Below are 13,677 nucleotides of genomic sequence, written 5' to 3' on the forward strand. Positions count from 1 at the left end.
GCGTGGTGGCGCACGCCTTTAATCCCAGCACTCGGGAGGCAGAGGCAGGTGGATCGCTGTGAGTTCGAGGCCAGCCTGGTCTACAAAGCGAGTCCAGGACAGCCAAGGCTACACAGAGAAACCCTGTCTCAAAAAAACAAAACAAAAAAAAAACAAAACCCCCCCCCCCAAAAAAAAAGTTTTTCTCATTGGTATACATTCGTTGTACCTTTTTAAAATTTTATTTATTTATTTGTTTGTTTCTTTGTTTGTTTTTTGAGACAGGGTTTCTCTGTTTAACAGCCCCTGGCTGTCCTGGACTCACTTTGAAAACCAGGCTGATCTCAAACTCAGAGATCCACCTGCCTCTGCCTCTCAAATGCTGGGACTAAAGGCGTGTGCCATCACTGCCCACTGCACCTGGTTATTTTTTAAACATAATCTAAGTTATGTAGTCAGGGTTGGCCTGAAACTCTAAAAAAAAATCCTCCTGCCGTAGCTTCCCCAAAGCTGGTTTTGAGGGCAAGCCTGGCATTAAAACAAAAAACAAAACACAAAACAAAAAAACTGAGTTGAAACAGAAATTAACACTATAAACAAAGGATTGGGGAGATAGAGAGCTCAGCTGGTACAGGGCATAAATCAGGTGAAGTTTATTGGGATCCCAGCACCTGGGAGGTGGAGGCAGGAGGATCAGAAGCTCAGTGCCATCCTCAGCAACATAATGTTCCACACAAGCCTGGGCTAATGTGAGACCCCGACTCAAAACAGTAAAAGACTGTTGAGTTCCAAGCCATTATCCACCCTTCTCTCCCCAGGCTCAGGAAACACTGTGAAAGAAAGAAAGGAACAAGTATAAAACGTGTGTGTGTGTGTGTGTGTGTGTGTGTGTGTGTGTGTGTGTGTGTAATGCTGACGTCCAGACCCAACATGCTGTTTCACTAACAGTTCTCAGCAACTGTGATTACATGTACAACAGCCGTGTTAAGATGAAGCCCTGACACAGTGTCATAGAATGGGAAGGGGCTCACTGAGCCCCACCCTTTCCTGGAGATTGGATAGTTAACAGTAGACGGAAGGAAGACAGTTTTAGTAGTACAGCAAGGTATGCATACTCCTGTGAACAATTTTAGTGACACTCACTGTATCTCTCTCACACACAAGTAGAAGTAGGGCTGGGTGGGAAGAACAGGGACAGAGAAGGTAGTGGAAGGGTGAATGTGATCAAAACATATTATGACATGAACGGAAATGTCATGATGAGGCCCACTGTTATGTACAATTAACATGTTAACATTAAGCAAATAGGACAAAAATATAGACAACTCATACACAACGTACAATATTATTCTAAATATTGTTGATCTGAAAACACGACACATGAACAAGGGTATAACTTGCTCAGTCTAACAAAGGCCAAAGTAAAGCAGTAAAAAATCAATTTCCACCTTTCTTCTCTGGAGGACACAATGCATATTAAGTTCTATTGAAACTCTGGACTTGCTCTTAAGCTATAAGCAAATGTGTTGTCTGTCACTGTGTCCCTTTCAGCTCACTGTCTCCACGTTCCTTCCCACTTACCTTCTGTTCTTGGATCTGTGCTTTCACCACTTTATACTCAGCAGATGGAGGCTTCTGATTGGCTATGAGCTCCTCAGTGTCTGCCAACCAGCTGAGCAATGGCTCTAAGGCATCTTGAAATTTCCCACAGTGTAACAAAGCCTCCTGTAGTTGTGCAATTCTTTGTGCAACCTGTGTCACAGGTATAGAAAGCTCAATTTCAAGAAAGGACAGTATGTAGACAGCAGTTTAAATACTTTTTACCTTTTCAGTAATTATCGATGGCAATGGCTAAGTTTTGTTAGCATTTAGTTTCAAGGGAAACCTCAAGCGTAGCTGTCTCTCCTGCCCATTCCAGTCCCAGCCCATGTGTTATTCGCTCACCACTCACCTTTTTATTCAGTGTATTCCATCGTGTATTGATCTCTTCAATGTCATGTTCTAAACCCTGCACATCGCAGTTCTTTCCTGCACTCTGGATTAATCCCTGGCCCAGTCCATTCACCTGCTGCAATTTCACCTGAAGAGGATCCACTTGTTCTTTCTGAAACATCTGGACAATTGTAAAGCAAAGCAGATTTACTCCAATGGCATTAAACTTTCTTTTTGGCAAAACTTTCTATGCCACGGTATCTGGTCATTCTTGAGAGATTTAAGACAAGGAACAAGGAGGAAATGTGAGCATCAGAACTGTGAAGTCCCGAGGGACGCAGGGGCTTGTTTCAGGCGCATGCCTTCTAATGTGTCCTCTTATGTAACACACACCCGGGCACAGTTATAGCACTATCTAGGTCTTTAACCTAATGACTCAGTTTCTTCTTTCAAATCAGTTGCTTAATTTTTAATGCTAAAAGCTACAGGGAATAGTGAAGTATTAGCTTTAAAACACTATAAAATAAATGCAATGTACTTGAATCATAAAAGGGAAGATTGCTATCAAATTACAAGTACTTATGCTCTTGGAATAATACCCTAGAGAATAGGCATTTGACCGCTGACAACAAGCAATGTGCTTTTCTGGCTGGAGTAACTCAATCAGTCAGAACAGATCAACAGTGTGAAGAATACAAAGCTCATAGCTTAGTCCCCTGTGGCCATTTAACTTTCTTCTGTTTCAGGGCCACAGACCACATACAACCAACCATCTTGAAACAGTACTTCCTTGTCTACAAGAGGAAATGCACCTACAACTCTGATACAAGTACTGAGACATATAAAATACTTTAAAAAGATGATACCACAGATCATGTCCATCATGAAACAAACAAAAATTTAAAACAACAGAGAAAATATAGTAAGCAATATGCTTATTTTTTCCTCTACTACAGTTACAGCATAGATATTTCTAAATTGAACAGTCAGAAGCAAAACTTTTGAAAACTGGGCATAAGCCACCAAGCCTATAATCTCAGTCCTCAGGTGGTGGCAGAAAGGTCAGAAGTTTATGATCATCATCAGTTACATATAGAATTTGAGGTCTCTCTGGGGTTTGTGAGACCCTATCTCAAAAACAAAACAAAGAAATGCCAAGCCTTTAGTTTCACACACATTTACCAAATTCATAGTTTTCTTTTCTTTCTTTCTTTTCTTTTTTTTTTTTTTTTAAGTTTTTCGAGACAGGTTTCTCTGTGTGAGCCCTGGCTGGCCTAGACTTGCTTTGTAGACCAGGCTGGCCTCGAACCCACAGTGTTCTGCTTGCCTCTGCCTCCCGAGTGCTGGGATTACAGGCGTGCACCACCACACCTGGCCAAATTCATAGTCTTAAGGGAAAGAATGACACACATATTTATCCCTAAGAACTGGTTTCTCTTAATTACCAGAACATGAAATTAGCCATGTTTGCCATCCTGGCTATATAGACCCCTCCCCACCCCTTTCTCTTCTATACAAAATTCCTTCAGTTTCAGCAAGACACATGTGTCTATTAAAGACAGAGGATGACAAAAATCAGAAGAGGACAAAATAAATATAAAAGAGAATTGAATGCTTAAGTAAGACTAATTTTGTTCTACAACAGAGCACAGATCACACTGGAATCTAATTCCAAAGGAATGCCTATGATTGGGTAAGTCAATCAGTAGAAAGGGAAAAGCTCATCAAAAAGTTGAAAAAGGCCATGAAGGAAATCACTAGTACATTTCACTTTATACTGCAACTTGATCATACTGTATTTTGTTAGACAGCATTACAAAGAAATCAGCCACAGTTCCCAGAATAAACCCCACAAGTACCACATAGCTCTATCCTGGGACATTACCTCAATTTGAAGAAAAACCAACAAGAATGAGTACAGGGACAGATGAAGGATATTATAAGGACACGAGGCTTTAAAGTTTATTGATAATGGTGGGGATCAAGGGACAAAGGGGGAGAAAGCCAGCAAGACAGACAGGGAAGATATCAAGCCAACACTGAAGGTCCCTTTACTCAATCAAATCAAATACATTCAAGCTTCTTTTTAAAGGTTTGTTTTTATTTGTGTGTTTGTAGTTACTGGTGATGACTGAAGTTACTTTTTGGTGATTTTGCATTTTCCATTTGAATCCTGACTGATCTTTTTTGGTGGTTTTATTCTTTCTCCTCTTCTTTACCTCTAAATGGAGGATGTTAGTCCAAAGGCCTCCTTAAAAATATCATCCATCTATCTATCTATCTATCCATCCATCCATCTATCTATCTATCCATCCATCCATCCATCTATCTATCCATCCATCCATCTATCTATCTATCCATCCATCTATCTATCATCCATCCATTCACCTACCTACCTACCTATAAATGACAGACAAGCTTTACTATATATCTCAGGCTAGCCTGGAACTCACGATCCTCCTGCCTTACCCTACAGAGTACACTTCATCACCGTGCCTGGCTATCTCCTTTCTTTCTATTCTTTCTCTCTTTCTTTTTCTGAGACAGGGTTTCCTCTGGGTAGTGTTGGCTGTCCTGGAACTCACTCTGTAGACAGGGTGGCCTTGAACTCAGAGTTCCACCTGCTTCTGCCTCCCCAGTGCTGGGATTAAAGGCACCTGCCACCACTACCAGGCTTTCTTTCTTTTAATGTCCTTCATGACCAATTTAATCTATCATCTTATTATTAAGTGACAAATCCGTATGGTTTTCAACTTAATCTCTCTTCTAAGCTCCAAATCCACACATCCAACTGCTTTCTTACTACTTATCTGCCTACCAAACACATACAGGTTCCAATGCAATAGTGCCTCTCACTTTCCCATCCCTTCAAATTTATTCCTTATTAAAGCAAACCCTAACATTTGTTCTTGAAACAACAATTTACTACTGTCCAGTCTGTACTTAACTGTATAACCCAGAGTCCATGCCACCTGCATAAATGGCACACCTTCAACACAAAATCCATAAACAGTCCTAGTTCTACTTCCAAAGTACTTCTTGATTCTAAACAATTGTCCCCAAAAATCACTGTGTCACAGTTTATAATCATATATTTACAAGAGCCATTTCTGTGCTTCATGTCTGCCTCCCACATGCTACTGTAAGGCCTACAAGGGCAGGCACTGTGCCAGCCTCATTCACTGCAAAAGGCTAGGATCTGGCACAAAGCTGATACTCAGTAATTATTTATGTCTTGAATGAATGGCTCCTTGTATAGAAATTGCTTAAGGGAAAGCAAACAAACTCATGACAGATCTGCCTATCAGTTGGACATTCAAACACTGAATTAGTGTTGTGATGCCCCCCAATTTTTGCTTAAAAAGATTCCTTTGGCCAATTTTTATTGTACAGAAATCCTACTTTGTATAAAAGGCTGGTGCCTCTTCCTCTGAACTTTTGACTGTAAATAAGAGGAGGGAACCTATGGGTAGAGGCTTAAGTAAGTGGGGACTGCTCTCAGTAGCCTGGGATCACAACAGAGAAATAACAAATATAAACTGACATTTGCTTCTCCTTACCAAGCTCTTGTTTGTGCCTATTGTGAAGTTTATATTGTAATAAAGAAAAGAAAGATTGTATTTTTATCCACATGCTCTTGTACATAGATAAACACCAAGCTCTGAGGCATTTACTTTAAATCAAATTCCAAATTATGATCACTTGTTGAGTTCTAAGTATCTCTGCTTAGGAACAGTAAGTTCCTTTGCCTCTAATCCCCTAAACACCACTCAACAAGTCTGAGGCCAGACTGGACTTACACAGCAAACCCCATGCCAGCCAGAATAGGACCCTGCCTCAAGACCCATATGTGCCCCCCCCCAAAAAAAAACTCTCTAAAAATGTAAAAACTGGAATCTATACAACCTTGGAAAAAACACTTTTTCATTTCCGCAGTACTACAGATGGACCCAGGCTGTGTGCATACCAGGTACATACTCTACCAATCAGGCATGTCCAGCTCTGAAAAATTTCTTTAAAAATCCAACTAACAATTATTTCAGTAGTGTGTCTCTCCCTCTCTCCTCCTCCTCATAGCTCAGTGTAGCTCAAGTTGGCTTCAAAAATCCTCCAGTTCACCCTAGTGATGCTAGTGCTCAAATTGTAGCCATGCATTGCCACCCCTGGATTCAATAAATATATTCAAAACAACAGTGTGCTATGGTACACACCTTTAATCCCAGAGGCAGAGGCAGGGAGATCTCTGTGACTAGCAAGGTCTACACAGCGACTTCTAGGCCAACCAGGACTACACACTGATACTCAGCCTCAAATAACCCCACTTCAGAGAATGACTACTTTGAGGGGATGGAGGGCTGAACGGCACCATTTCCTTCTGTCACTTTATCAGGCAGTGCTTCATAACATGAGGATCTCCTGTACCTGGAGGGATTCTTGGAGATTATATATCCCAGAGACCAGTATGGAGGATTTCTCTGAATCTTTCTTTATGCTGATCAGATTGGCTCTTTATACATTTAATCCTTTCCCACTGATTGCTGCTGTAGGCTGTATACCAAGAGTATTTTCATATTTCAAGAGTGCCAGCACAAGAAATTGTTCTGTCACTGATCTAATGTTTTAACTTGAGAGGTGACTGCAATCTAATGATCAATTCCACATTCCATAAAACCTAAAACCAAGATCCATCAACCCAAAAGGCAAGAAGTCTACCCTGACAGGAAGCTACATTACAAGATAACTGTTGAGCCCAGAAGGAAACTACCATCACTCAGCAAAGCAGGAGAATGCAGCAAAGCTGGCATCTTAAGGGACACAATCAAATTATTTGTTGTGTGTCTAATTGATATTCTAACAAGTTACAGACGCTTTGGTAGGTTCTGCAATGAGGTAAATGAGAGAACCCACCTTTTGTAGTATCCACTGATATTACAGAAAGTTGATATTCACTATTTCATTAATAGCGAGTGGCTCACCAGGAAATGGTGGCGCACGCCTTTAACCCAGCCTTGGGAGGCAGAGGCAAGTGGATCTCTATGAGTTCGAGGCCAGCCTGGTCTACAAAGTGATTCCAGGACAGCCAGGGATACACACAGAGAAGCCCTGTTTCAAAAAGAAAAAGAAAAGAAGCACACATTCTGCCAAGTGGTGGTGGTGGCAGAGGCAGGAGGATCTCTAGGAGTTTGAGGCCAGCCTGGTCTACAGAGTAAGTGCCAGGATAGACAGAGCTATATAGTGAAACCAACCAAAACAAACAAACAAACAAACAACCCCCAAATCAAAAATAGCTACCTCTACCCCCCAATTTGTATATTTACATTGTATATTTCACCTGCTTCTGGGATATTGCAAACCTATTTACAGGATGAAGGGAGAGGATGGCCAGTGGTTGAACTCTCATGTGTGACACTGTGAAAGCACTATCACTTTATCCTTACAGTCCTCTCAGGGTTCTGCCTTACCAAGCGAGGGATCTGAGAGAAGACTCAGATTACCTAATCTGTCAGAGTGGTCTGAAGTGCTCAGGTCTCACTCAAAGCTCAGTGTACCTCTGCCTAACTATACATCACTAACAAACATGAACCTTCTTGATTTTATGAAACAGACTGGCTGTATTTTTTTCAAAAGAGAAATCACACTTTCCTGCTAACAATCTTTTTTAAAAAGCAAGCCAACATCTACGTACAAACATGTTACTTTGGCCTCCAATATATGTAAGTAAAAAATGAATTCAATTTTACACCAGAGAAGATTAAGATACATTTTTCTTCTATAATCAATAGAAAATCTAGAAATTACAAGCCCAGGGGCACAGAATTCACAAAAGAAAAGAGGACTATACCATTGCTCGTAATCACCAAGTGAGAGAACTTGCAATTCTCACTTTACTCTGTAAGCCTTTCCTGCCAATGAACTGAGCAACAATTACCTCATGTGAATTTAATCCTTCAGTTGCAGCCAGAGGCACTTTCCCATGTAGCACTGTGCCAGGCATCTCTTCTATTCCAAATGCTGAAGAATCAAGGCCTCCCTTGATCCACACTCCAGGAGAGGAAGCCTCCTCAAGAACAGGAGTTTCTTCCGCAGCGGGCACTGAGTCAGTGTGGACAGTTCCTTCCAGGAAGGGTCCACCAGGAGTGAAAATTTCCTCCACAGTAGGCACTGCAGTAGCTAGAGTGGCAGACCATTCTGGGATGGATACAGTAACCACCTGAGCATCAGGCTTCTCTGGGGTAGCAGAGAAGCTCTCTTCAGGAGCTGGAGTAGCAGACTCTTCTGGTACCAGGCCTGCAACAGGCACGGTGCTAGGCTCCTCTGCAGTAGACACTGTAACTGTTGGAGTATCAAGCTCCTGTGAGGTGGGCCCTGCAGGAGCTTGTGTGGCAGGTTCCTCTGGAAGGAACACTGCAGTAACCTGAGTGTCAGGCTCCTCTGAGGTAACATCCTCATCTGTGATGGGCACTGTAACAGTCTCCACTGGAGGCACTGCACCAGATAGGGTGGCAGCTTGTTCTGTGGCTGGTCCTGCCGCAGCCGTAACATCCTCCTCTAAGATGACCACTGAAGGAACTGGCATACCCTCGTCTGGGAAGGACACTATTGGAGTAGCTACAGCGGTTCCCTCCAAGGCAGAGGCTTTGGCAGCAGGCCCCTCTAGGGCAGGCACTGCTACAACTGGGGTATCCTTTCCTGGCATAGGTACCACAGGGTCTGGGGCATCCTCTACCATGGGTTCCACAGGATCTAGGGCATCCTCCACCATGGGTACCACAGGGTCTGGGGCATCCTCCACCATGGGCACTACAGCAGCTAGGGCAGGCCTCTGTTGGCTAGATGTCCATTCCTCTAAACCTGGTACAGTGTTACTGGCTTTGGTGATCTGTTCCTCTGGAAAGATGATCAGGGTTGAATGTAAATCTCTTATTTCCATTTCCCCTTCCTGTGAAGCCATACTCAGCTCAGGTTCTCCATCTTTCAGGGTTTCCTCTCCAGCTCCAAGTCTCTGTTCTCCAGGCAGAAGGTGCGGACTCAGAACCGCGGACTCTGGAGCCCTCCTCTGTAAGTCTCCAAGAAAATGAGACGGAGCTCCATTCCCTAAAAGGGTCAATCCACAATCCAGCTCTTTTGTTTCGCCATCCTTACCACAAACTTTCTCTCCAGGCAATTCACAGGGCTCCTCATTGCCCAGTGATGTCAGAATATTATCTTCTTGACTAAGTATAGCTCCTTTTCCACTTTCTAACTGAATCTCATCTGTTAATAAATTTGAATCAGATGATAAAACCTCTACTTCGGGTCCTGAGGTAACATCTTGTTCAGAGTTAAAAGCAAAACTGAGAGGGATTCTTTCCGTATACATCTCTCCAGTCCCCTTAGTCTGACTGCAGCCTACCTGGGACAAATTGCCATTTTCTTTGGCTAGCTCAGAAGCAATAAAGACTGGCAGTTTTTCTTCACAAGAGGCTCTGGGATTAGAGTTCAGCAATCCCCCTGTGTCCAGCTCTCCAAGTGTTTCTGGATCAGCCAGAGACTTAAATTCCCCACCAATCATGGGGCTAAAAGGCACTTTTTCACACTCCTCACTGACAGTGGAGGCGTCCCTCCTGCTGTCAGGAGGAGCACTAGGTTGAACAGCTTTAGGCACCTGAGGAGAGTCCAGGGCATTCCGATATTCACTATTTAATCCAGTGTCAGGGTCCTTTATCCTCACACTTAAAAGACCCACATGCTGATCCTGTTCTAAGGCAGCTCCTGGAAAATGACTACTTAAAAGTGAATCTTCTGCATCCTGGGATGGGGCCAGCCCTTCAGAAGAGGCCTGACTCAGCAGCTCAGCTGAAGAAGTTACTCCTTCTTCATATAAACATTCCTTCTCAAGTTCCAGAAACATTTGTACAGAATCTGTGTCAGAGAGCTGCTCTGTTTCAACAGGGCCCCGGAACCCTGAAGTCAGACCCTCTTGCCCCTGAGCACTTCTGTTTTCCATCTCACTGATAGCATCTTCACCTGCAGGCACACAGGTGCAGTCAGGAGGTGTGCCCTTGGGAACAGACGCAGGTTGATCCCTAGTCAGCTGCAAGTCAACAGAACAGCAAATCTGATGAAGGGCTAGGTGATCAGAAGTCCCCAAGACAGACGAGCAATCCTCTACCATTGCTACTGTGTTTGCTTGTTCTCTCTCTTCAAAAATGTCTGCCAAGCTCATCTTCTCATTTGCAACTAGAAGACTCTTTCTTCTCTCCAACAGTTTCTCTTCCTCCCACTCCTCCTCTGCCTCCATCATGATCCATCGCTCATCCTCCTCAAATTTTAACTCAGATTCTGTTTTTTCTCTCAGGTTAGGTGTTATAAGCATATGTAATTCTGGATCCAACAGCTCTTCACTGAGGCAAGGAGAGAGAGGTGGTAGTTCCACAGTGCAGGCAGTATCCCCAAGGGGGTGCTGCTTCTCACAGAAGCCTCCCTTAGAAGAACTTTTCATGGCCCTCGGCCAGGTTGCACTTGAGAATCTGTGTTCCTGCATTTCATCTGTGTTACCACTTGCTGCTGCAGCTTCTGACTCTAGAGGCTGGAATTCATGAGGAGAGCTCTCACTGTGTTGTTGGAATCTGAAGTCCTGGCAGTCTCGCAAGTTTTTTACATCTTGCACTTCTGGAATATCTACAGATTTGGACATGTGTTCCAGAGTAACAGACTCAGACTGAGGTTCCCTGTGGTCAAAGTGACCAGAACTTTCTGTCAATGCAGAACTGGATTCCTTTTTCTCTTGCAAGGAAGGATTTGAAGCAGCAGCTTCTGAGACTTCACTGAGAGAAGCCTCCATCCTTTCTGCAAATTCTGGGAAGCTGGCTGGCATGAAGGACTTCCATGATCTCCTGTTAACATTATCTTTTCGCTCTGCATTTGGCCGACGTCTGGGTGGCACTGGCGCTGACTTCTGCACATCACTGCTTAGCTTTAGAGCATCAAATATTATCCTCTCATCCAGCTTCTTGCCTTCTGGCACTCTAGATTCAAACACATTAGATGATGCTCCTAAGGTGCCATTGCTGGATATGGTACTTCCTTCCATCTTCTCCATGGTGCTTTTTGACGTCTGATTAAGTTTTGACCCCTGGTCAATCTGTTCATTTATCCTCATTGTATCATATATAGACCGCTGTGGGACATAGCAATCTTCTATATAGCCATCCTCATCTTCCCCTTTACCCAGGCAGGTGGGGTTCCGCCTTAAACAGTCTGGCCTGCTAAGTGGCTTACCCATACTTTTTCAAAAATGATGAACCATCAATCTTTCAAAGTTTTTTCCCCTTAGGTTCTCTCAAAACACATTCTACATGAATCGTAAGTCCTCTTATATGTCTATACTCCAAACCACCAATTGCATCTGCCTTCCAGAGTGATCTGGAAGTTCCAATTTGAAACCATTTTGGGAGAAATTCTAAGACAAACAAGTTTTTCCTCAGAGGCTAGTAGCGTCATATTTGCAGACAGATAAATGGTATTATTTAATCAACAATCATAAAATAATTACTTGTATGGCTTCTGATTTTACTTTTCTAAAGCGCGTTGCCCTTTCAAATTCAGTCAGCAAAAATAATTTGATATTGATAAGTCTTATTCAATATCTGGTTTCACTCCATTCTCACCGAAGCTGAGTTGGAAGCAGAAAATTTATACCAGTTATGTCCTTTAATAACAATGGCATTCCCTCTCTAGCCTTCAAGTATGGTCCAAGCTCCTAAGAATTCCTTTCATTTTATCCTGTGCTCAGCCCTGAAGAGTCCAGCTGGTCTGAATTAGCCATTCGTCCTCTCTAGTTGGGGTGTTTGCATTTGAACAGGGCTGGTCAGCGGATATTCCTGCAACTTTAAACACAGGAAGTCCTTCATTCGGGGCCAGCTTGGGGCTTCCTGTCTCCAAAACATCATGGCATTGTTGTGGCTTCCAAGCCAACACTGTATCGTGGCCGCAAAACAAGGCAAGCGGAGGCCCACTCTGGGCCTTTCAGAAGGCGGGCAGGCTGAGACAGCGGCCAAGGGGCTGTCGGAAGGACTCAATCAGCACTGCCCGCAAACCCGCGCCATGCCTCGCGCCCGGAGGGCCAGGGTCGCCTCACCGCAGCCTTGCAGGTGGCTCCCGGCCGCCCCGGCCTTGCGTCTCCTGCTCAGGAAGTTAGTTTGTCCCTCCGGCAGCAGAAAGTCCTGTGTCCTGTGGGCGCCTCCTCCCCGGCCGCCGCAAGTTCCCGGCCCCGAGTCCCTGCGTTGTGGGCTGCATGACAAGCAGTCACCTCTTTTCTCCACCACGTCGCCGGCCCTGCGGCCGTCCTCCCCGCCCGCAGCTGTCACGGTCCCGGCATGCAAACTTCTGGCTGGGAACAAAAGGCTCCGCTCCGGCCGCACGAGGGGGGGCGAGCCCGCCTCTCTCACGCCGCCAGGACCGCTCACCCGCCGCTGGCTGGAACTGCTCGGGTGGCGGGCGGCTCTCCTCCCCCTTCCAGCGCCGCCTCAGTCGCTGCCCCACCCGGGCAGCCCCCTTGGAAGCCCGGGAACGCGCGGCGCGGACAGCACGGGAGGAGGATGGGGGCGGGGCCAACAGAGAGCCCCGCCGGGAGGGGAGGGGGCGGAGGCAAGGATTGGAGGCCCAGGCGCCAAGGGAGGGGCTTTCCGGGGTTGGGGCGAAGGACCCCAGCACAGCCCGCACCCCCTCTAGCTCACTCCATCCACACCGGCGTAGTAGAGTCCCCGCCCGCGAGGGTAAGCAGAGAGGAGCAGAGAGGAGCAGTCCTGGTCACGCCGGGCAAATCCCTTGACAAAGGAAAGCCCCGCCCTCCTAGTACTGGCCTAGCCCCTCCGCCCCCGCTCCTCTCCGACTCGCGGGATTCGTGCCCAGCCCAAGGGCGAACCCAGAAGGGGCGCCCCCGCCTCCCCCACTGCCAGCCGGTTGTGGCTAGGGACATTGGGGGAGACCCATCTGCTGGTAGAGACGCACGGGCTGGGGTGGGCGGTCTGCAGTACCCTAGGCTCCAGATTTGCCGCCAAAGGCTGTCCCTGTATTTTCCAATGTCACCTCTGGCGCTGACCAAAGAACAGGCTAGTCTTAAACACAGTCTTTTCTTGGTATGCCAAGGAATTAAGATAGACTCAGAAACCAAGTTATTGGATAAACTCAGGGCACAGTTTCCCTTCTCAAGTATGTCAGATCTTGGCCCATTACACCACCTGGACTTCTCTGCCCAGACTTAAGTGGTCCTAATGACCAGGATGGAGTGCAGTGGGAACTCTAGCAGGAACAGCCCATGCCCAACACCTGGATTGCTTTTTTATTTCCACGCACGTCCAAAGAAACCTGAACCTCCTTGGGGCTAGATGAAAAGCATGAGTCCATATTTCAAGTCTCAAAAAAGAAAATATTAGAGCAACATGTTACACAATCCTGCAACACCACTTTCTGGTTTTCAGAAAGCTATCTAGTGACCCTCTAATTGTTTTTTATAAAAAGTACCAGAGGGAGGCAGCTGCATCTCTATGGGGTGCAGTACTTGACTCCCCTTCCTGATGGTCGCGTTGATTTTATTATATGCGAAAAGAAAGTCAGTTAAAATGTCTGAATTCCTGTTGGCCCATGTGATCAATATAAATGGTAAAACTTACATAAAAGTTCTTAGCACCCTCCATACAAAGAGTAACTAAAACCAGTCATTGGTGTGTGGAGAATCGGTAGTGAAACCTGGGGCTGAGCCTTAGACTTATTTGAAGAGCCAGA

General features: G+C 45.2%; 1 protein-coding gene across 25 annotated transcripts in view; it reads right to left on the reverse strand.

Moving 5' to 3' along the window:
* The window catches only part of MACF1 (microtubule actin crosslinking factor 1), a 348,476-nt gene that overhangs the window by 52,200 nt on the left and 282,599 nt on the right, over nucleotides 1-13,677 (reverse strand). For 23 of the 25 annotated variants that reach the window (XM_084787104.1, XM_084787103.1, XM_084787109.1 and 20 more), the window contains 2 exons: nucleotides 1,931-2,092; nucleotides 1,561-1,731 (listed from right to left, as the gene is read on the reverse strand). In XM_084787104.1, the coding sequence (XP_084643230.1) occupies nucleotides 1,561-1,731; nucleotides 1,931-2,092 (333 nt within the window). Of the gene's footprint in view, nucleotides 1-1,560; nucleotides 1,732-1,930; nucleotides 2,093-7,840; nucleotides 12,702-13,677 lie in introns of those variants that run through there. The other 2 variants (XM_084787114.1, XM_084787117.1) reach the window with 1 other exon arrangement.

Source organism: Acomys minous (assembly GCF_964271855.1).
Source record: "Acomys minous genome assembly, chromosome: 6".
Classification (NCBI taxonomy): Eukaryota; Metazoa; Chordata; class Mammalia; order Rodentia; family Muridae; genus Acomys; species Acomys minous.